This window comes from Zingiber officinale, chromosome 5B (genome assembly GCF_018446385.1).
Source record: "Zingiber officinale cultivar Zhangliang chromosome 5B, Zo_v1.1, whole genome shotgun sequence".
Taxonomy (NCBI): domain Eukaryota; kingdom Viridiplantae; phylum Streptophyta; class Magnoliopsida; order Zingiberales; family Zingiberaceae; genus Zingiber; species Zingiber officinale.
The window spans coordinates 57460372-57484564 of NC_055995.1; the positions used below are offsets into that span (position 1 = coordinate 57460372).

Below are 24193 nucleotides of genomic sequence, written 5' to 3' on the forward strand. Positions count from 1 at the left end.
TAGGTAAGGCTTCTACAATTGTACATGTGAGGTTTGTAAAATAAGGTGTTGAATTCGGTAGGGGTTATGTGTTGATTGGGTGTGATTGTGTTGTTGGTAGCCTTGTGAGAGCACAAATCTGTGAATCTGCAGCATCGGCCAGCATCGGTGTACTAGCGCCGACGATCTCACCTTCCGGCAGAGAGTCAACAGTGGGGAGCTCACCGTGAGGTAAAGCTTTAGATTTTTCAAATACTTAGTTTAGTTGAGTATGAATTTGTGCATTGGTATTTAGGAAACAAATGCATGATTGGAAATCCAAATTTGTCATAGTGTGTGTGCTGGAATGGTGAGAATGGGAAATGTAAATTGGAAGTTTGGATTTGGTTTGAGTAGATCAGTGTGGGTTAAGTTGGGTAATGAATGAGCCGGATTAATTATCCATTTTGTATGTTGGATCAACTAAAAGTGATACGTTGATGCAGGACTTTGACCAAGGCGGTTGTCGTGACGAGATTGACGTCGGATTCAGCCTACATTTACAGGCGGGTATTTCTTGCTTTATCTCTTTAGTATTTTGATCCTAGTGCATGAGCTTTATGTTCAGATAGTTGCTGTATCTATCTTGACTCCACTCTTATTCTTCCTGCGTTTGATACTTCCACTCGATCTTTGAGCTACTCGTTTCTGTATCTATATAGTCTCTCGTTGCTATTCATGATATTTAGCAGATACTATAATATTAGGTATTGGATACCAGATACCAGACATTAGATAGTAGGTATTGGATATAGGGACACCTGATACCATGTTTACCTGCTTTGATTACTGTTTATTTATGCTTAGTATTGAGCATGCAGATTCATGTAGCATACCTGATTTCCTGTTTATATATATGATGACTGTTGCATTATTCGCATCATGTTATTGCATGCATAGCCGACGACTTTGGCTCCCTTGTGGTTGAGACGGTCGTTGGCCTGGGCCACACGCTCGGCCACTCATGGGTAGTGGTAGCTGGAGCGTGCCGCTTGTCCTGTCGTGCCACACTCGGTCACTCATGGGTAGTGGCGGCTGGAGTTGCGGCAGCAGGGACCCCCGTCGCAGACGTAGCTATTCAGCTACTATGCACCTGTCCATCCGGTCACTCGAGAGTAGTGGCGGCCTTTGGGTGGTACAGTTTGTCATCGATCCGGCCTCTCGACCATACAGGGGTCGTGGTGCAGAGAGGTGGGCGGGGTGACCATCCGTACATACGCTGTTGTTATTATATCTGCTGGTTGTTTACTTATGCTGTTGTTGCTTATCTATGCTGCTGTTGTTTATTTATGCTGTTATGCTTACTTAGGTTGAGATTTATACCTATGTTAGGTGTTTAGACACTGGCTTACTTACTGTTGACCTGTATATACCTCACATGATACCATGTAGTTATGAGCAGTACTGTAGCAGGACTTTGCTACATCTACCTTCCCTTACTAGCCTAGGATATGGTTTCAGGTATGGTTATATACTTTGTTTACCCAGTAGTATCTGCTATTTATCTTTCCCGAGACTGTATCCTGTTGTACTCTCAGCTGTTTATGATACTCATGCACTGTCTACTCTATTAACCGCTGAGTTTTATACTCACCACCCGCATTGGTAATTTCACTAGGTAGCTGATAGCGATGCTAGTACGCTTGGAGGAGGATCCCGACTGCCGGTCCCACGTCGCTTTCGAGGACGGTTTTATGATTTTGGTTTCCTTTTTATTGTGAGTTAAACCTTTGAATTTAGCATTGTAATAATTGGATTGTGGACTTGTTCTGTATTTGGTTGTTTTGTCGAGGAGTTAAGTCGGGCCGGCCCGCGGTGAGTTTTTGTTATTTTATCTTTGTTATTCTTGTTTTCCGTTGTGTTTGACTTTACAGCCGTGTGGGCTGTATATTATCTGCGTGGTTGTGATATATTTGTATATGTATTATCTGTGGTGTTGTATACCGGTTCTATTTGTCACTGCTACAGGGGAGGTGTTGTCCGATTTTCGTCGGACAACCTTACTCTCGGGGCGTGACAATTTATTGGTATCAGAGCTACAGGTTTTACGATGTCAGATTCATACGTTTTGGATTTTTCGTGATTTTATTCCTCGAAGTGACTTTTCGGGATTTGGGACCAGGCGGCGGCGGAACACCTCCAAGTAATTGGCTGTAAGTTTTATAAGTACGAACTTATACTGTGTGTAATACTTATTAGTGGTTTACATCAGGTATGAGGCGTGGTCGAGCGGGAGCCGGTTATCGTCGTGGTCCGGGACGACCACGGAAACAACCCATTGAGGCCGAGGAACCAGAACCAGTGACTCAGGAGGCGGATTCTTCTAGGGATCCAACGGATGTTGAGACGGCTAGTCGGGGACAGACCCATCAGACTCCTAGAGATCAGGGACGTCAGCCTCAGGAGATCCCTTCAGTCATACCATCTGGTAGGAATCGGGAATTTTAGCCTCAGGGTATTCCCTCCGGGATACCATCAGCATTTCCTACTCCTGCTACTACTGATTGGATGAGGGACAGAGCTCGGATACCGTTGCTGGCGAGGTCCGTCAAGGAAAGATTTACCTTATATTTGGGCGGAGCAGATCCTTGGGCTGCTCGAAGTTGGTTGAAGAATGTAGAGAGCACCTTTGAGTACCTGAGTTGCACGGATGAGGAGAAAGTGGAACTGGCAGCGTATCATCTCCGAGATCAAGCAGTCACATGGTGGGACATGCAGAAGACGATCTTTGGAGAGCAGCGCATCACATGGGCGATGTTCCGAGACGCGTTTGAGCGGCAATATTTCCCAGCGACCTTCTGTCTAGCTCGACGCTAGGAATTTCTGAATCTCAAGCAGGGCGATCGATCGGTGATGGAGTACAACGCTGAATTCTGTAGATTGGCTGAGTTTTTCCCTCATTTGGTGGCACAGGATTATGACCGGATGCAGCAGTTCACCCAGGGTCTTGCTGCATACATTCGGATTCGGATGTCAGGTTTTCCAGGTAGTTCTTACCGGGAGGTGTTGGATCGAGCATTGTTCATTGAGATGACTCAGCAACAAGTGGCTCAAGAGAAAAGTAATGACAAGCAGCTGTCGCAGAAGAGAGGGAAAAAGGGTCAAGACTTGCAAGTTACCTCCGAAGGATCTTCATGACCACAGAAATCAGGGCGAACCACGGACGAGTCTACTAGTTTCCCTGAGAGAGATCGGAAGAAGGATAGTGGTGGAATTAGGTGTTTCCAGTGCGGTTCGAAAAATCACCTCAAACCCGATTGTCCGTTGGATCACTCGATATGCTTCTATTGTAAGCTTCCGGGCCATGAGAGTCGGGAATGTACCCTGAAGGCTCAGTTAGAGACTGCTAAAGTTACCTGTCAGGGAGATCGACCCACCCAGCCATGGCAGCAGAGAGGATCTCAAACGAATCAGAGTGCTCCTCGTCAGCAGAGACCTCAGCCTTCTCAGGGACAGATATATCATATGCAGGGTCAGGAACTTGCGACTACACAGTATTCTGCCGCAGTATCTTCTCATCAGGCATTTCCTGTACAGCAGGATTTTCATCCACCTCAGCCCTACTCCGCATACCAACAGCAGCCTCAGTCTCAGTATCAGCAGCAGGTTACGACACCTTCGATTCCAGCACAGACCACCCCAGGCATGCCACAGCTGAGATCAGAGGAGGGTCGCGTTTATGCTGTCACACGAGAGGAGGAACAGGGAGCTGAGAGATCGGTCTTCCGAGGTATTATTTTACTTTATACATTTATTATAGGACTATTAATAGATGTTAGTGGAACCCATTTGTTCATCTCTCAAGTATCTTTTCAGGGGGTGTTACCTATACGCTAGACACGTGACATAGCGGTATCTTTACCGTCTGTAGAGGTACTTGTTGTACGTCAAGAAGTCAGTGGTTGTTATGTGGATTTCGATGGTTCGATATTTGGGTTATAAATTTGGGGACCAAATTTTTATTAGAGGGGGAGAATGTGAGATACGGCAAAATAAAATAACCTATAATGATTTAAGGGAATTTTTGGACATTTTTATGGATTTATTTGGAGGACGTATGACCGTATTTGAGGGGATAAATTATTGGGCTTAAGATGGTATTGGAAATCATCATTAGAGGAGGGCTAATAAAGGGTTGGGAAGAAATTAAACCCTACCTTTATAAGAAGCTACAGTAACCCCCTACCGAAGCCCTAAAAACGCCGATCCCTCCTTCCTTCGTGACCTCTTCTCCTGAAACCGCCGACCCAGCGCCGCGACGGCACTTCGCACCCGAGCTCACGGCGACGCGGAGTTCAGCGAAGCCTCGCCGAAGCCTCCGGTCCTCTACCCCGACCCTCTACCCCTTCCTCTCTTCGGATTTGCTACCTCGTGCGAGGACCGTCGGGCAGGAGGAGCCAAGCTTAAGATCGGAGACGCTGAGGTCGAATCGCCGGAACCCTGAGCTCGATCTTAGCTGAGGGTGCATTCCAAACAGTGGTCACGACGTTCCCTAGCCCTAACGCCAAGCTAATTTCATTGGTTTTCGCCTCGCCGCTGGTGGTGGAAGCTGTCAAGGAGGTATTGAAGGTAAGGATTGTCGATTAGGGTTTGATGTAAGCTATAGAAGCTGTGTTTTTGTTACCAAATGAGAGGATGAAGGGATTGTGGGTTGGTTGTGGCAGTGGCTTGCGGTGAGGAGATCGGCCACAACCTCCAGCGGTGATTCTTCATCCGGGAAGCAGAGGGTAAGGCCTTTACACTCTAGATGTTAGATCTGTGGAGTAAGTATTGTATTTAGTTAATGCTGGGTATCGGTTTGGGTGTTGGCAGGGGGCTCACGGTGAAGGTTCGGCCAAAACCTCCAGTAGCCAGTTATCACTGGCGAGTCTCCTCAGCAAGGTTGTCTGGCCGTAAAACAATAGGTAAGGCTTCTACAATTGTACATGTGAGGTTTGTAAAATAAGGTGTTGAATTCGGTAGGGGTTATGTGTTGACAGCCCCTCTAGTCGCGCCTGCTACTACGTACTTGGCACTATAAATACTTGTGTCGGTTACTATATACTAGGCACCCACACTAGTAGTACTGGTTACTTCTTACTCGGTACTGCCCACTGTACTTTTAGTACTTATGTCTACCCTGTAGTTGCACCAGCAGTACCCACCCCAGTTTATGCGGCAGCACCAGTAGTACCTCCTCCGATTTATCTAGTAGTACCACCCATAGGATCAGCTCCAGTGGTTTTGTCCAGTTCCGTAGCGATATCTACGGATATGGTTGCGGCACTGGCACGGATCCCAGCCTTAGCGGAGTCGGTGAAAAGATCGATTTATGCTATTTCGCGGGGAGACTGATCTGAGCGTGGCTCAATCTTGGATAGAGTCTATAGAGCGGACATTCTTTTGCATGGCTGCTCCGAGTGGGAGAAGTCTGAGCTGGCTGCTTACCACTTACGAGATGGGGCAGAGATCTAGTGGGACACGCAGCGCTCGATTATAAGCGAGCAGCATATTTCCTGGATGAGATTTAGGGAGGCATTCGAGAGTCAGTATTTTCCCCGGGCGTATCAGATGACTCGTCGGCAGGATTTTCTGAGTCTTCGGCAGAATAATCGCTCGGTGATGGAGTATAATGCCGAATTTAATCGGTTGGCCAGATTCTGTCCTGAGTTGGTTGCCGATGACAGATCTCGTATGCTTCAGTTTGTCCAAGGACTGGATGAATATCTTCAGGTGAAGAGTGCCGGTCTTGGTATTGCATCATACACAGAGGCACTGGATAAAGCTTTTATGATTGAGTCTGCTCATCAGAGAGTGAATGCAGATAAGAAGAGGAAGCAGACTGATCGGACTTCCAGACAGATACAGCAGATACAGACTACTGGGCAGCAGCAGAGCAGTTGCTTTCAGACAAGTCAGAGTACTTATGGGTCATCTGGCCGACCCCAGAAGTCAGGACGCTCTGCATCAGGACGTTCCCGGTCTTCTCAGCAGAACCGGAAACAGTCCACCGGTGACTCTCACTGCACCCGATGTGGGTCTCGAGATCACAACATCTCTGCATGTACTCTGGGACAGTCAGTTTGCTATTATTACAAACTGCTTGGACATTTGAGACGAGACTGTTCGCTAAAGGCTCAGCATGTAGCTTCCGGAGTTTCTATTCCGGGAGGATAGTTTGGTTAGTCCGGAACTCAGCGAGGTGGGCCGAGAGCCCAATCTTCGCATCATCAGTAGAGGACAGCTCCCCCTGCAGCAGCTGCATACGACATGCACGGGCAGGAGCATTCCAGTGTCCTTGTAGAGAACCCCACGATATTCCGCCTTAGTGTTCTCCTGTACTATTCGTCAAGAAGAAAGATGGTACTCTGAGATTGTGCATCAATTATAGGTAGTTGAATGCAGTGACTATCAGAAATAAGTACCCCTTGCCAGGGATTGAGGATTTATTTGATCAACTTAGAGATACATCAGTGTATTCCAAGATTGATCTGCGCTCTGGATATCATCAGCTGAGAGTCAAAGATTCTGATATTCAGAAGACAGCTTTCCGCACCAGATACGGACATTACGAGTTTTTGGTAATGCCATTTGGGCTTACCAATGCTCCAGTAGTATTTATGGATTTGATGAACCGTATCTTTCTGGAGTATCTAGATCAGTTTGTGATTGTATTTATCGATGACATATTGATCTATTCACGTTCCAAGGAGGAACATGCGCAGCACCTTCGCATAGTCTTGGAGACTCTTAGACGACATCATCTGTATGCGAAGTTCAGCAAGTGTGCATTTTGGCTATCTTCAGTTGGTTTTCTGAGACACGTGGTGTCCAGCCGAGGTATTTCAGTAGATCCTCAGAAGATCGAGGCTATCACTAGCTCGGAGCAGCCGAAGTCAGTCCAGGAGATCCGTAGTTTCTTGGGACTGGCTGGATATTACAGATGATTTGTTGAGGGTTTCTCCCGTATTGCTATGTCGTTGACACGTCTGACCAGAAAGGGCGTGAAGTTCACGTGGTCAGAGGCTTACGAGACCAGCTTCCAGGAGCTGAAGCGGAGATTAGTATCAGCACCAGTTTTGGTTTTGCCTTCTGGTGATGACGGGTTCGTACTTTACACAGATGCATCCCTTCAGGGCTTGGGCGCTGTTTTGATGCAGCATGGTAGGGTAGTCTCCTATGCTTCTCGTCAGTTAAAGGAGCATGAGAAGAACTACCCAGTACATGATTTAGAGCTAGCCGCTATTATCTTTGATTTGAAGATTTGGCGACATCATCTTTATGGTATTACTTTTGAGATTCTTACTGATCATAAGAGTCTCAAATATATTTTCACACAGAAGGAACTCAATCTCCGACAGAGGAGATGGATGGAATTCCTGAAGGACTATGATTGTACTATTAGCTACCATCCGGGTAAAGCTAATGTGGTTGCTGATGCACTTAGCAGGAAGTCTAGAGGGACTTTAGCTCGTCACCGAGTTTTAGTCACGGACTTGATTCAGGGATTCTCCGAGTTGGGCCTTGAGGAGCAGGGGCAGACAGAGCAGGGTATTCTTGTTACCATGGTTGCTCAGTCATCGATCAAGATGAGGATTCGAGAGGCCCAGGCTGGAGATCAGCATTTACAGTTCATTAGCAGCCAGATAGCTTCCGGACAACAGATTGAGTTTACATGAGATGATGAGGGGATTGTTTATTTTCGAGGCAGATTATGTGTACCTCAGTCTCACCCGGTTATGGAGGAGTTACTTCAGGAGGCTCATCGTTCTAGATTTTCTATCCACCTAGGTGGGACCCGTATGTATCGCGATTTGAGACGTTCCTATTGGTGGAACGGCATGAAGAAAGACATCGCAGACTTTATAGCTAGATGTCTTGTCTGTCAGCAAGTGAAGGCTGAGCACCAGAGACCTGCTGGTTTACTTCAGAGGATCCCTATTCCAGAGTGGAAGTGGGAGCATATTACTATGGATTTTGTGGTTGGATTGCCTAGGACTCGACGAGGTCATGATGCGATTTGGGTAATCGTTGACCGATTAACCAAATCCGCACATTTTATATCGATCCGGAAGATTGATTCTCTGGATCGATTAGCAGAGTTATACTGTCGTGAGATTATCAGGTTGCATGGTGTTCCTTTGAGCATTATATCTGATACAGACCCACGGTTCACGTCCCGATTCTGGCAGAGTCTGCAGCAGGCCTTGGGCACACAACTTCGTTTCAGTACGACATTCCATCCGCAGACAGATGGGCAGTCAGAGCAGACTATTCAGACTTTGGAGGATTTGTTGAGGTCTTGTGTTATGGACTTCGGAGGCAGGTGGGAGGACCACCTTCCATTAGTGGAGTTCGCCTACAACAACAGCTATCATTCGGCTATCTAGATGGCACCGTTTGAGGTGTTGTATGGTAGACCGTGTCGGACACCCATCCTTTGGGAGGAGGTTGGGGAGGCCCAGCTGATAGGACCTCAGAGAGCTCAGCAGGATGCAGAGTTAGTTCGCACTATCAGACGGAGGATGTCAGAGGCTCAGGACCGTCAGAAGAGTTATGCTGATCAGCGACGGAGACCCCTGGAGTTCTCTATTGGTGATCATGTATTTTTGAGAGTTTCACCCACGAAAGGGGTGAAGAGATTTGGTCACCGAGGTAAGTTAGCTCCACGATATATTGGGCCATTCCAGATCTTGGAGAGGATTGGAGCAGTAGCTTACCGTCTGGCGCTACCACCATCTCTAGCTGGCATTCATAATGTATTCCATGTATCTATGTTGAGGAGATACGTATCCGATCCGTCACATGTTCTGTCAGATATATCAGTTCCCATTCAGCCTGACGTTACTTATGAGGAGGTTTCGGTACGGATTCTGGACCATAGAGAGCGTCAGTTGCGGAACAAGACTGTCCGGCTGGTTAAAGTCGGATGGCAGCATCATTCTGACGAGGAGGCTACTTGGGAGTTGGAGGATACGATCCGAGCTCGATATCCTCATCTTTTTACTTGAGGTATGTTGGTTAGAGTCCTTTATGCATTTATACTGTTTGGTTATATCCTAGTGTTTGCTGTTGGTTATAGTGAAATTTAGGGACCAAATTTTTATTAGTAGGGGAGGATGTAAGATATCGGAAAATTTAAATAATAAGGTTATTTTGGAAATAGCCTTATAGAATTTTTCCGAAATTTTTAGAAACTTTCTGAGAATTTTTCGGAGCTCGTATGGAAGGTTTTGAGGGGATCGATCGGTGGGTTCGGATAAAGCCTGTTTGAGATACCCGTTTAGGTGAGGAAATGTTTTTAATTATAAATCCTTTTCTTTTCCTTTTATTCCCTTCCCAAACTGCCGTTTCCCCCAAACCCAACACCGATCACCCGAGCCTTCTTCCTCGATCTCCCCGACTCTTCTCGCTGTCTCTCTCTCGCGGATGGATCTGTAGTGATCGTCGACATCGCCGGAGGAGCTCGTCGCCGGAGCTTGCTGGAGCACGACGGAACCGGTGGACTCCGGGTCTTCTTCGACCGAGGAGTCTCGGATTCGGGAGTTTCTTGTGCCGATTGTCGCCGGCACAGATCAGTCTTGGAGCGAGGAGGAGGGAAGCTTGTCGAGTCTCCGGTCTCCTTCATTCTCTGATTTCTTTCTTCTCAGCCGATTCTGTCGACCTTTCTTCTCCGATCGACGCCATTGGATCGGGCCGATCCACCGATCGCCGACGTGAAGGGGCGATTAGGGCTTCATGGGTAAGCAATCCAAACCTTATTCCTTCTCCTTTCCTTGATGCTCTTCATCGATGTGCCCTAATGCAGTGTCTGATCCTTCTTTCTGTTCATCGACAAGAATTTCACCGTGCCTAACTGTGATCTTGAAGGTGAGGCATTGTATAATGTAAATAGGCATTGTTTGATCCATGATCTCCAATTTTGATCTATGTTCTTGATCAGATCAGTGATCTTCCTGTTGATGCTGTCTTAATCCGGTCCAGTGAGGAGGAATTCCAGTATCTTGCTTGATTGGTGATCTCCACCGCTTGACCTCCCGTTGATTCGATTGATATCAGTGGAGGGTTGTTTGTTGTGGATAGTTACTGTTGTCGATCACCACTTTCTCCTTGATCCGGTTGATTTCAGCAAGGTGGTGTTCTGTGGATCCGAAGTTCTATTGCTGTGGGATTGTTTTGGTTCCAGCAGCATCTCTTTGGCTTCAGATCAAGAGTAGAGCTTGGAGACTGAGGTATGGAGTAGGGTAATTGATACATGATTAGTGTAATTAGTTGTTGATCATGTGTAGATTTGAATAAGGGTTATGTTGATTGTGATTAGATTTAATTGCTTAGATTAATCTAATGGAATAATTAGGGTTAAGATATTTAACCCTAGTCAACTATTAGATTTAATCTAAGTTTAGATTTCTAATATATTGGCGATTAGGGATTAGGTAACTAACCCTAATTGACCGTTAGATTTATTCAGGTAGGATGTGATTGGGTTGATTAGGGTTTTGCCCTAATTTATTTTTAGGGATTTTTATTTAGCTATTCATTTGGATTTAGCTAAATAAAATATATATATTGTTTGACACAGGAATCTGATTCGAGACAGACGTCTCGACGTTTGATTTGGCGTGATACTGTACCTTCTATTTGAGGCAGGTACCCTTTGACTTATCTTTTGATACTGTCTTATGATATGTATAGTTTATATATAATTACTAGTGGTAGATGGTAGATTTATTTCTTCCCTGGTCTTAGCTTAGTTGATACCTATCACATGCTTCTTCTGTTAGTTACTGTACTTTAGAATTGGATGATTATTACCTTTTGCTATGTTTATGTATGTTATGGAGATGGATAGATACATTTAGTGTTATTTTCCACTGGATTAGTTGCTGTAGATACTTGTTATATGTTGTTGGATCTATGTTGCTTATATCATGGTTATAGTTATATGTGTTTACCTTTTTGGCACACACATATATGGAGGAGGCTTTGTTCAGGTATGTCATATTGTAGCCGCATGCACCATATCGCATGATTGCATGCTGGGCGATTGACGACTCCATTATTGTTGAGCTCGTCGGCCGGCTACATGGGCCTGCACACAGCGTGTCCACTCATGGGTAGTGGCACAACACTAGGGTGTGTATGGTAGTTAGCTCTGTAGTGCTCCGCTGGTCCGCTCATGGGTAGTGTGACTACAGCGTGGTAGCAGGCAGGGATCCCTCCCCGTCATCGCGTACGGGGAGTTGAGAGCATTGCGCTCCCTCACTATGTTTGAGGTAGGAGGATAGGTGTACTCCGACAGCATCCCGTCCACTCGGTCACTCTTCAGGGGCAGTGATAGCAGAGTGCACGGTGTCACAGCCCTAACCACTCGGTCTCACCGTTGTGTGTGAGATGGCTGACTGGCTAACAGGGGTGACCATGTCATATTGCATCATATGCATGGATTGCATTCTTTATGATTGATGCATTTTGGTGATTTCATGTGATTGACATGCATACAGGATACATGTTTCTGCTCTGACTATTTTTATCTGTGTATGTTCACAGTCAGTTGCCCAAGCCTCGCAGGTGAGTACAGTTTATTTCAGTTATGCCTTTTCTTATATTCTTGCTATAGACTGTACTTTATACCTATTGCTGGTTATTACAGTTTATTTCAGCTATGCATACCTGTTATACTATTAGGAGACTGTACCGTAGGTTGTACTGTTAGGAAACTGAACTGTAGGCTCTATGGTTTAGTGTACTGTACCATAGGATGTTACTGGTGGTTATATGTTGTTGTACATATCTATTGGATTACCTGCTGAGTTCTTTGAACTCACCCCGTTGTTACTATTTTTCAGGTTGAGGCCGTCGGGAGATATTCCAGTCGCTAGCCCCATTGTCATGAGGATTTTCTTTGTCGGATTATATTTTGCTTTTGCATCTTATATACTTGTATTGTGGGTTTGTATTGTGGACATTGCACATTTGGGTTTGCTACTTTTGTTTTCCGCTGCGGATTTTCTCACTACTTCGTGGATTTGTTTTCTTCGTTGTAGTGGAGTAGGATGTTTACATATATCTTCGAGGATTCTATATTGTTCTTCCTTATTAAACTGCGTGGATTGATTATATGTTGAGCTGTGTGGAATGTTGATATAAACTGCGTGGTTTGTTTCTTATTTGTATTGTATTGTTCCGGCTGTGTGTGGCCGAGGTATAGATATATGTATTCTGGATTCATATTGTCACCCGTACACGGGAGATGCTGCCGAAATTTCTTCGGACAGGGACTACCTGGGGCGTGACACATATCCTCACTGAATCTCTCCTCTAGTTGCTTACCTTTTTACTTACCAACTACAATCGCTTGACTTGCCTTTAACCCACCAGGTTTTCTCGCCAATTATCAGGTTCGCAGACCCAACTAAACTTCGGCCGATTGTCAGGTCCCATAGACTCAACCAGGCTTCCCGCCATATATTGGGTCAATCCTTGACCTATCTCGACTTCGGACCAACATCGAGTCCCATGGACCTAGCTAGTTTTCAACCTAATATTAGGTCTTCTAAACCCGTCAATTCCTGCACACTTGGTAAAGTAATTAGATCATAAACACTCTAACTTTAATCCACTTGTCATTCATCAAAACTTGAGTTAGATCATTAGTACAAATTACACCAACAATCTTCCCCTTTTTGTTGTAATGACTGTTGGTGCAGTGAGCACCAGATGATCGAACCTGAGTTTTGATTATGACAAAGGGCTCAAAGATAAGTTGTGGTGTTATCTAACAAGGTTCATGGAGCTTACAGGAAAGTCCTAAGTGATGTTTAGGAAAAATTCCTAGCTGCGGTTAGGCTAGGTGAAAATCCTAAGGGGGGGGGGGGGGGGTAACCTTAGGTCCTAAGGGGTGGTAACCCTAGGTGAAGAAAAAATCCTAAGGGGGGGTAACCTCAGGTCCTAGGGGGCGGTAACCCTAGGTGAAGGAAAACCCTAGGGCATGGTAACCCTAGGTGGAGGAAAACCCTAAGGGGCGACAACCTTAGGTCCTATGGGGTGGTAACCCTAGGTGGAGGAAAACCCTAAGGGGGGTAACCTTAGGTCCTAGGGGGTGGTAACCCTAGGTGGAGAAAAACCCTAGGGGGCGGTAACCCTAGGTCCTAGGGGGTGGTAACCCTAGGCAGAAAGTCCAGTCGGTCTTGAGGACCGGACTGGCATCAGGTAAATCTCCTGAGTGGAGTAGGTGAGGATGCGTTCCCCGTAGAGGGAACAGTAGGCGTCAGGTCGACCTAGGGTTTCCGGTTGGAAACCCGAAGTCAGACTCGGACAGTCCGGAGACTGTCAAACATTCACTTTTATACTATCACTTATGTGTTATGAGATAACATTGTGCTGCAGGGTATTTTTGTGTTTAACATATCTTGCAGGGACCAAAGTGCAAAATTAGCCTCGGATGAGTAGTACCGAGGCGCCTCCATGGAGCTTCGAGGCGCCTCGAGTGCAAAACCTGAACTGGCTACGAAGCAAGCTTGGAGGCGCCTTGAAGGAAGCCAAGGCGCCTTGGACAGCTTGATGAAGGCGCCTTGGAGAGGCTGAAGGCGCCTTGAACCTAATAAGGTTCGACCAGTTCAGCCCTTATCTCCGCGGCTGACTCGGCTCATTCAAGGCGCCTTGGTGAACAGTGAAAGGCGCCTTGAACACCCTTTATAAGGGATCTCGACCAGAAGCTCATGACAATAATTCACAAGCTTTCCTTCTACTGTGTGCTGCTCAAGAGTCGATTCTAAAGTGCTGTTGCAGTCTCTGACGACCCGAAGCTTCATTTATTATTATTCTGTTGTCGGTATTATTTCAATTTCAGTTATACTTATTTCTACTTGTACTTATTCACGATATTTTAGTTGTTACTCACGAAAAGCGATCAAGGATCGTGGGCCTACGAGTAGGAGTCGGTCTAGGCTCCGAACGAAGTAAACGACCATGTTCTTGTGTGTTTGTTTCCTTTTTATTGCGCTGCTTTAATTACTCGAAGAACGTTTTACGATTCCGATAATCGAACGAAATAGCCGCGAGCGTTATTCACCCCCCCTCTAGTGCTTCTCGATCCAACAATTGGTATCAGAGCGGGTCGCTTCGAATAGGTGAAACCTCCATTCGAGCATTTCTTTTGTGGCTTTTTCGTCTATTTAGGCTAAAAATAAAACCTTACGCCTTTCATTTTTTCCCTCCAAAATTGTTTTCAAAAAATTCAGTTTCATCTTTTCACAATTGATTGGGATTAACGAAATATCGCATTTAGCAAATTTTGAAATAATATTTTTTATATTATTTTAATAATATTTTTATTATTATTTTATTATTTTTTTTCAAAATTTGTAAATTGCTATTTCTATCTTTATTCTGCACTACTAATCCAAGACCAAGTCTTGGAACAAGTTTTTTTATTTATATTGCGTGCTATGTTTTTAAATGGGCTATGAAGATGGATACAACACCGTAAGCCTACCACTCTTGTCAAGTGAAAATTTTGGTTATTGGAAAGACCAGATGGAGTACCAACTGAAAACCCAAGTGGAGACATGGACCATAGTCCAGATCGAACTCATTCTCCCAACTGAAGAAGGTGTATCAATCTCCTATGACAAGTGGGATGCACTGTAATACCCACTAAGCTTGTAAGATAAATATATGAAGGTGGGATTTTGCCTTAGAAAAATAATAGGAAGTGAGTTGAGGCAAAAAGGAATAAAATGAAATAAAAAGAAGTGAAGGTCAAGGATTGAACCTTGAACCTCTTATATTATAATTCATAGAATTAATTAGTAGAAACCAATTGGGATAGAGAGAAGATATTGATAGCAAAGGAGGGAAACTCATGATAAAGGTAAGAGTAAAAGCTAGCCAAAAGAAAACAAGTAAGGAGCAAGAAAAAGGCAACTTGCCTTCCTCCCTTTCTCTCTTCTCTTGCCGAAAATAAAAGAGGCTAATTAAGGGGATTCATTCCCCCTTATTTCACCATGAATGATGAGGATAAATAAATAAATAAAAATAAAAATAAATAGGAAAAAAAAGGCTAAGGGAGAAGGAAAGCAAAAACCAAGTTTGCTACCTCTTCCCCCTTAACATAAAAGAGAATATGTAAAAGGGGAAATTCTATTTTCTCTCATTCATCCTCTCCCTCACCGAGAACACCTCAGTCCCCTCTCCTCCATCTTCGGCCCCAAAGCCAAGTTTTTCCCTAAGAAAGCCTAAGATACAAGGAGGACTTAGCAAAGGAATCAAGGGAAAGGAACTAGAAGAAGAGGCTACTTCTTCTCCACCATACCTTAGATCCACAAGCGAAAAGGATGTAAGCTTCCCCTCACCTGTGGTACAAGGATTTTTATGTGATTTTCGGATTTTATAAGGATTAGAAAACCTAGGAAGGAATTTAAGAAAAATTCGGCCAAAGAAAGGGTTTTCAAATCTAGGAAGGTTTAAACAAGTCCTTATTTCATGATATTTTTCTATGCTATGTAGGAAGGATTTTCTTCATGTTTTTATACCTAAATGATGCTTGATCAGAGGAGTACCTAACCCTAGAATTTCGGCCAAAAATATTTTAAAGAGGTTAGGGAAAATATTGTGTAACCAAACTAATGCAAGATTCTCTCCATGAACTATTAAGGATCTTTTATTGGTTTTCTTGCTTAAAAGTTACTTGGAACCAAAAGAAATCCATTTATATGTTTCGGCCAAGAAAAGGGCTTAGGGTTAGGAAGACCTTTAAATTTTAAGTAACCATGTTTGTATGATAGAATATAGAGTTTTCTTAAAGAATTGCATGTTGAACATTGCTAGAAATTCATGAACTCTTATTTTAGATTTTCGGCCATGATAAGATGGATAGTTAGAAAAGCTTAAACAAAATTCTAATATGCTCAAGACCTCTGTGATATTATGATATGAAAGTTGTTTAATGTTCTTATGTTTAAATTGAGTATAGGAAAATTAGTTACATGATATATGACATGTAGGATCACAAGGGTCCTAGCTTGTTTATGAACCAACTTTGTATATGATGTTCTTAGTAATTTTGCCATGAAACTTACTTAGGTTTTCCATGCTTTAGGCCACTTAAAACCTAGTTTAAAGAATGGTAGGTTTCGGCCATGAGGAAAAATAAAAGAAAAAGGGAAAGAAACCTAGGAAGCCTAAGACACAATTCACATGTATGTTTATTATGCTTGTCTTTATACATGCTATGAAACTTGTATGATTTCTTATGCTTTTAGGCTATTTGAAGCAAGTTTATATACTGTTGAGTTTCAGCCAAGTAGGGTTTAAAAGACCTAGAGGCCTTAGAAATGAAACCAAATGTGATAAAAGTGCTTCTTATGAAAATAGGATAATGTGTTGATTGTGTCACATGCTTGTAAAATTTTTTCATGACCTAAATGGACTATTGTATGTTTCGTCCATAAAGGAATAGATGCCCTAGAAACCCTAGAACAAGAATTAAATATGCTTATGTCACTTTACATGGAATATGATAAGTAGAAAGACAAAGTTCCCATGCTATATGTTGTTTAATGACCTAATTGAGGCTAGGGTAAGTTTCGGCCATACATGTTGTATAATGTTTTGTTATGAATTTATACATGATGTTAGTTCAAGTTCACATGCTTGTATGTTTGTTTTTAGCCCTCATGAACACTTGTTAAAAGTTTGACTATGACATATGTTAAGGGCTTGAAGGACTTAGGAACTAGCTCAATATGCTTACTATGTTACTTGGAAAAAAATGATATAAATGTGGTTTAAGGTTTCCATGCTTTCATGACATTTGGGACCTTGTTTAAATACTGATAGGGTTCGGCCACATGAGTTTAAGGACTTGGAGAACTTAGTGTAACGACCACCCTTCTTACTACTACTACACTCTAAGGATGACCGTTACTTAACTACTAACTCTACTTAACCGGTGTGATTAAAAACCACATGGAAACCCTACCGAAAAATTTCGGCAGAATCTCCCCTGTACCGGTGACCATATCCATAAATACATACAGAATATACTCAGCCACAGGCGGCTGGAACATATATTTTCACAACCACGCAGTTTAATAAATCAAATCATGCAGGTAATGAAAAGCGGAAACACAACTTCTTACTACAAAATTTTCTTATCAACTTAATAAGAAATTAAACTAAACAAATTCTTAAACTAAGTGAGTTCTTTAGCTAAGTCCATAGGATCTCCATAGTCCACACATCACACACCGTCACAGCATCTCCTTGTCGCCTTCTTCCTTATACTTTAGCTTTTCCTTTATCTGCAGTAGGAGGAAATAGTATCTATAAGCTAAAAGCTTAGTGAGTGCTATCCTACTCACAAAAACTCGATATGCATGTATATAAATAAAACATGCTAAAACTGAATGCTAACATGTAAAGCTACTCATGCTCATAAATCAATAAAGGAATCATACTAACTGAAATACTAAACATGTACAACTGATCATGCTCATAAATAGCGAGGAAACTAACTGAAAAGCTAACATGTAAAACTAATCATGCTCATAAATAGCAAAGTAATCATGCTAACTGAAATACTAAACATGTACAGCTAATCATGCTCATAAATAGCAAAGGAATCATGCTAACTGAAATACTAAACATGTACAGCTAATCATAGAACTATCATGTGTATCAATAGAAAACTGAACTGATACATAAGCTGAACTAATTAATGCTAAACTGAGTCTAACTTGTATTCACATAACTAATTTGTGAAGTTTTGAAAACTATTTACATAATAGATCAAAATAGTAATCATGCTGCTGATGGGCCCGGCAACTGTACTTGCTGTGCGCGCATCCCTAACTAAACTCGGGATTGCAAGTTCCGAGTCTAGTAGGGTTTACTAGGTTATCTAAACCTAGGGACGACTGTGGGAGCCCAACCCAATGGATATCTAATCCAGTACAGTGCCACTGCTGAAAATAAAATACTGATTTCATAGCTAATTTTCTTACCTTGCTTTAACTAGGTTATCTGAACCTAGAACTAGGTTATCTGAACCTAGAGGCGACTGTGGGAGCCCACCCATTGGACCGTAGTCCCATATAAGCTTAAGCAAGACTAAATAAGTTATTTTAAATGCTTCTACTGCATTTACTGAGCTATTTGGATGCTTACTGTAGCATCCTACTGAGCTAAGCATTCTATCGAACACTTGGTGTGCACTAGAACACACCTACGTACTGGAAATTTGTATACAAAGCTTAACATAAATCTGCATGCAAAGCTTAACAAAAATCTGCATATTAAGCTTATCAAAATCTGCATACTAAGTTTATATAAAATCTACATACTATGCTTATAAAAATCTGCCCATGAAATTCTAATATCAAGGAAACTAGAAATAAAGGAATCAATGCTGCACATACTCATTCTTTATCATGCTTACTAAATAACGAAGAGGCTGAATTTGCAATGCTATTAAACAGGGCTGATCATATGACAATTTATTCTAATCAACAAGAAATCTATGAGCTAAATGCAAACTAAAAATCTGCTCATGCTTCATTAGTTGTGCACGCCTACTGCTACACAAAGAAAACTAGATGTTTGATACAAAAATCTGGATTTGCTTAACACTTGGTTGTTCTTTTTCATTGCAGCAAGGAGAAAGAAAGAACAAAATCTAAAACTGCAATTAAACTAAAGGCGAAACTGAAATGCTAAATCAAGGAATCTGGAACACATGTAGAATAGCACTAAAAGCTAAACTAAAACTGAAGGCTTAATGCTAGGGCTGGAAAATCTAACAACATGCTAGAATAAAGAGAGATTATAATCTGCTGAACTGGAAATAAGAAACTTGAAAACTGAAGCTAAAAAAAAAAACTAATCTCCAACTAAAAGTTAGAGTTCGGATGGAAGTAAACCTAAGCACAACTGAAATTTTAAAAGGAACAATTTGCCAACTGATGCTAGGATTCGGATCAAGAAGAAGGATCAAAGTTCATTCACTTGCATAGCACTAACGGAAAGGAACAGAACCGAATCAAGAAGGAACAAAATCCAAAAATCTCCACAACCTAAAATCCGAAAACCATGAAGATAAATCAAGCTCGGAACAACTTCTACTGCAGGTGAGTAGCAACTCACCATGATTCTTGAATTCAAACCGAAGGAGAAAACCTCTAGGGTTCGCGGAGAAACTTTAAATTTCAACCCTTCCTCGTGCCCACGAGGTCTCTTCGACGAAGAGACCTCGAATCTGTGAAGAATCGACGGAGAGAAGTGCTCATCGGCCGCCGGAGACGAAGCCCTAGCTTCGTTTTCCTTCGCTCGGGCAGAATCGGCGCCGACGCCGTTCGTGAGGGAGAAGAGGAATTTTGAGAAAAACTTAATTTCTCTCCTAACTTATCCCTTTTTATAACCTAGGGTTATTTCTGTTATCAACTATACCTTAAATATTTGTCGCTGCCTATTTAATTAGAAACGATCGCTATCCCAGTTGGTCCGTTGGGCTTTGCTTGAAGTCATAGGTTTGGGCTTCGATTCTTGGCCACGCCCCTTTTTCTCCGATTTATTTTAAACATTCCATCTACTGCATATATACAATTCGCTCCATATAAGTTTAACAAAACGAGCGTAGCTCGGCTGGTCGGCTGCGTCCGGTTAAAACCTTGTTCGGGTCCGAGCTCTTGGGTTCAAAACCCGGCTTCAACATATATATTTTTGTCGAAACTTACTTCGCTTAGTAAAAATACCAAATGACCTCCAAAAATTCCATAAAAATACTTAAAAATTTCTAAAAATCTCTAGAATATTTCTATAGCATTTCTAGATTTTAATAAGGTCTTTTAGAACTCTAAATAGGGAAAATTGGGTCGTTACACTTAGAAACCAAGTAAATCATACTTATAATGCTTCCTATGAAATTGATGTAATGATAATTTAGGTTTCACATGCTTGGAGGTTGTTTTTACCTAAATTGAGACCTAAGGGGGTTCGGCCATGATAGGAACCCAAGGGTTTAGGAAGCTTAGAACCCAAGTTAACTATGTTACCATGTTTCTTATGATAGTATAATCACATGATACACCCGTATGCTTAACCATGTATGCTTGTGATTTATACCTTTTTATGATATGATATGTGGATAGAGATATGCATGTTTTATGATATGATATGTGTTTAGAAATATGCATGCTTTGATGATATGTTATGTGCTTAGAATATGCATGCTTGATGATATGCTATATGCTTAGAATATGCATGTTTTTATGATATGATATGTGTTTAGAAATATGCATGCTTTGATGATATGTTATGTGCTTAGAATATGCATGCTTGATGATATGCTAAATGCTTATAATATGCATGCTTTTTATGATATGCTATGTGGAAGGAAATATGCATACTTTGATGATATGCTATGTGCTTAAAATATGTATGCTTTTATGATATGCATGTTAATATGATGTATGCCTAAGTGATGCATACTTTTATATGATGTATGCCTAAGTGATGCATACTTTTATGACATGATGTATGCCTAAGTGATGCATACTTTTATATGATGTATGCCTAAGTGATGCATACCTTTATGACATGATGTATGCCTAAGCGATGCATACTTTATATAATGTATGCCTAAGTGATGCATGCTTGTATGATGTATGATATGTATAAGTATGACATGTATTTTACTTTGAATGGCTTGTACCAAAAGGGTGGGCTCCTTATGCGCCCCTAGGTCGAATTACGGGCCTAGTAAAGGGTGGGCTCCTTACGTGCCCCTAGGTCGAGCTACGGGCCTAGTTTCCTAGTAGGATCAAGACTAGCTACCTTGGATCTACTTAGGATGCACGCATTATGTATGTATGTGGTACTAAGCCGGGATCCCCAATATGTTGATATTATGTTCAAGTATATATGTAAGAAGAAATGATTTTAAAGATCATGAGACATACACATGTTTTTCGGATACATGTTTTCAAAATCATATTGCATATACTTTATGATCATGTTGTGATAATGCTATGATTTATGATATGCCATGATTAGATATGACTATGATATGTTCCATGCTATGCTTTAAGGGATGAGATGCCATGATTAGATATGATTATGTTATATTTCATGCTATGCTTTAAGAGATGATATGTCATGACTAATTATGATTTTGTTATGTTGCATGATATGATTAAGGAGTATGATATGTTATGCCATGACTAGTTGAGATCATGTTATGTTGATATATTCTTTGATTATGTAATGATTTTTGGTTTTAGTGAGTATGAAAGGAACTTACTGAGCCATGAGTGCTCACAGCTTACTTTCCTTGTACCGCAGATAAAGGAAAAAGCTGGATGTGCTAAAGGAGCAGCAGGAGAGGCAAGGAGATGTGTGTGGCTGTGGCTAGGCAACCCAATAAGAACCTGCTTTAAGAACTTTTAAGAATTACGCTTTGGTTTCATAAATTGTAGTACTAAATGGGTGACTTGATGTTATGTTTCTAGTTATCTTGTTATCATGTTATCACTACAAGAAAAAAGCTAAACAACAACGCTTTTTTGGCGTTGTCGTATGTACTTAAAAAGTGATGTTGTAGATGGTGTTGTAGAAAGTCATATCAAAGACAACGCTTTAAAAGCGTTGTGGTTGGTCACAAAGACAACGCTTTTTAAGCGTTGTCTTTTCGTTCTTAAAAAGCGTTGTTATAGATGTTGTTGTAAAAATGCACATATCAAAGACAACGCTTTAAAAGCGTTGTGGTTGGTCTCAAAGACATTGTTTTTTAAGCGTTGTCTTTTATTACTTAAAAACGTTGTCTTTTTAAATTTATAAAAAATAGTATTTTTCTTAATTAAATAGCAAAAATTATAAAAAATACTCAAAATTTACATATAATTGAATATCCACAACCACAATCATTTTTATAATAAGACTATTTAACAAATAAATAAAACTTTATATTATACAAACAAAATGTATACATATTGATCCACTAATTAATTTTGTATCATACAAGTTATCCTTAACTTCATGACAATAATTTTTCAAACACACAAGTTTTACAAAACCTCATCATTGACTCTTCTTTAAGATTGCTGGACTTAATCTTAAAGGATCCATATCCAGTAGAGAGCAACCTATACATCACATTGAAACAAAATGATCAAAAGTTACAAGCTAATAGTGTGAAGTGCTACATAATAGAACAAGTTTCTATGCTTCCTCAAAATGGAGAGAAATCAATTGTGTGCTTTCCTTAAAGAAGAGAAGAACCATTCCTGTCTTATTGAAACAGAAAGATAAAGCATGATTAATAGTCTTGCTGCTATTATTCGAGAAGGATGGTCGCTTGATTAGAAGAATTATACATAGGGAATGGCAATCATAAGCTCTTCTACAATATTTAATGCCAAGATCAGCACAGCAGTTCAATAAATCGTAACTGCTTTATCAGCTGATACTGATTTTTCTGGCAATTGCCAGAGATGAAAGAAGGCTATTTCAGTATTGGGTGTTAATGAAATTGGGAGGCTGCAATTTTCACGTTTACTCACCTTCCAATGTGTGCTTCCACGGTGCAGATCGACCCTAACACAATAAGCAAAGGATGAATCATAAGTAAATCGTCAAAAAAAAAAAATCCAATTCTATATTTTGCAGTAATCACTAAAGGGATCTATGAATATCACCTCTGGCACAATCCGATTCAGAAATGTTTCAGTGTCGCTCTGAACATCAGAGTCATAATTCTCATTTATGGTGAGAGAAGCACTTGTATGCTGCACTGAACAAGTATTTAACCTTCTGATCAGAAGAACAGCAGCAAAATGCAACGGACAATTTGTTTTTAATAAAATTGTAATCGCAGTCAACGAAAACTCACGGAAAAGATGAGCAAGGCCGCATTTGAAGCCCGACAAATCTTGTTGTATCTCTTCAACAATCTGGCACAACACCAGAAGCATACGAGTTATGTTTCATCACATTTTCCTATACATCGAGCGTCCATCAGTAAGAAATATAAGAGATCAAGTACAACCAAACGCATCTATCGATTGACCAGTGGATCATTTTCCAAACACAACAGGAAAAAAATTGCTTTTTACTGATTAATAAGGGAGATAAAATCAAGAAATGATCGGAAGAAAAAGAGACAGATTTGGGGGCGATTGAACCTTGGGGGTGATGAGATGGCATCCGCGCCTCTGAGCAGGGACGACGACGGTCTTCTGTGCCCACTTGGCGGCCATGGCCTCAGAGACAGCAGTAGAAATGCCGGCGGCGGCCACGACAAGTGTACGAGGGCCCTTCTGGGATCTCAAACGGGGGATCGCATGGAATTGCTTCTTTAAGTCCAGCAATCTCTTCTTCTGAAAGGCTTTCAGCTATCACTCTTAGAGCCATCTTCTTCAACTTGTCATCAGCACACCTGGGGTTGTAGGCAATCAAGAAATTTTGTATGAAAACTTTCATACATGTAAATCTCGTACTAAATAATATGTCAATGTTATATATACATGTAATTCATACCGTAAGTGTGTTTATATAGTAATGACAAGTTTTCTTTTGGGCCAACTTCTACTCAAGCTCTTTATACACTGCATCAAATTAAATATATTGGCATTAGTTCTGTGCTAAATGAAAATCATATTTAGAGGAAAAAGCGTGTGTGTTTTAGATGGATATATTAACCAAGCATATTAATGTTTGACCTGTCTTTACAAGTTCTAAGCATATATATTAACCAAGCATATAACCTAAGAGGAATAAGTTACAAAATGCTACTTGATGTTTGACCTGTCTTTATTGGATTTTGCGGCCCCGGTCTTCTTGTAGCCAGGCATAATGTAATACTTGATGTTGACTCTACCTTTGCAGTTGTTTCGGCTTGAGGAGTGGCAAAGAATGGTGGAGTAGAGGATGGATTTCAGGTATTCATCCGTGCCATCGAGGAAATGACTCCAGTAGGTGACTAGCATGTTGACCAGGGCATGCTTGGAGAAGATGACTTGTTTCAGAAGCTTTTTAGATCAAAGATACGAAGTGCATTGTTATAAAACTAGATGCACGAACACTTGCTTATACGGTTCTTGAAATAAAATACATTCGTAACCGTCACTAGCCCAAGCTCAATAAGGAAAATTCACGGTAAATGTGCATAGTATACCTCAGATACTGCAGATGATAGGGA

General features: G+C 41.5%; 1 protein-coding gene across 1 annotated transcript; it reads right to left on the reverse strand.

The window, feature by feature from the left end:
* Positions 1 to 22437: 22437 nt before the first annotated feature.
* On the reverse strand, positions 22438 to 23262 carry LOC121987425 (UPF0047 protein YjbQ-like). Its single transcript, XM_042541219.1, has 4 exons — positions 23178 to 23262; positions 22886 to 22946; positions 22692 to 22786; positions 22438 to 22590 (listed from the first exon to the last, which is right to left on the reverse strand). The coding sequence occupies exons 1-4, from the start codon at positions 23250 to 23252 to the stop codon at positions 22549 to 22551; spliced, it is 273 nt and encodes a 90-aa protein (XP_042397153.1). The 5' UTR covers positions 23253 to 23262; the 3' UTR covers positions 22438 to 22548.
* Between the last annotated feature and the right edge of the window lie 931 nt (positions 23263 to 24193).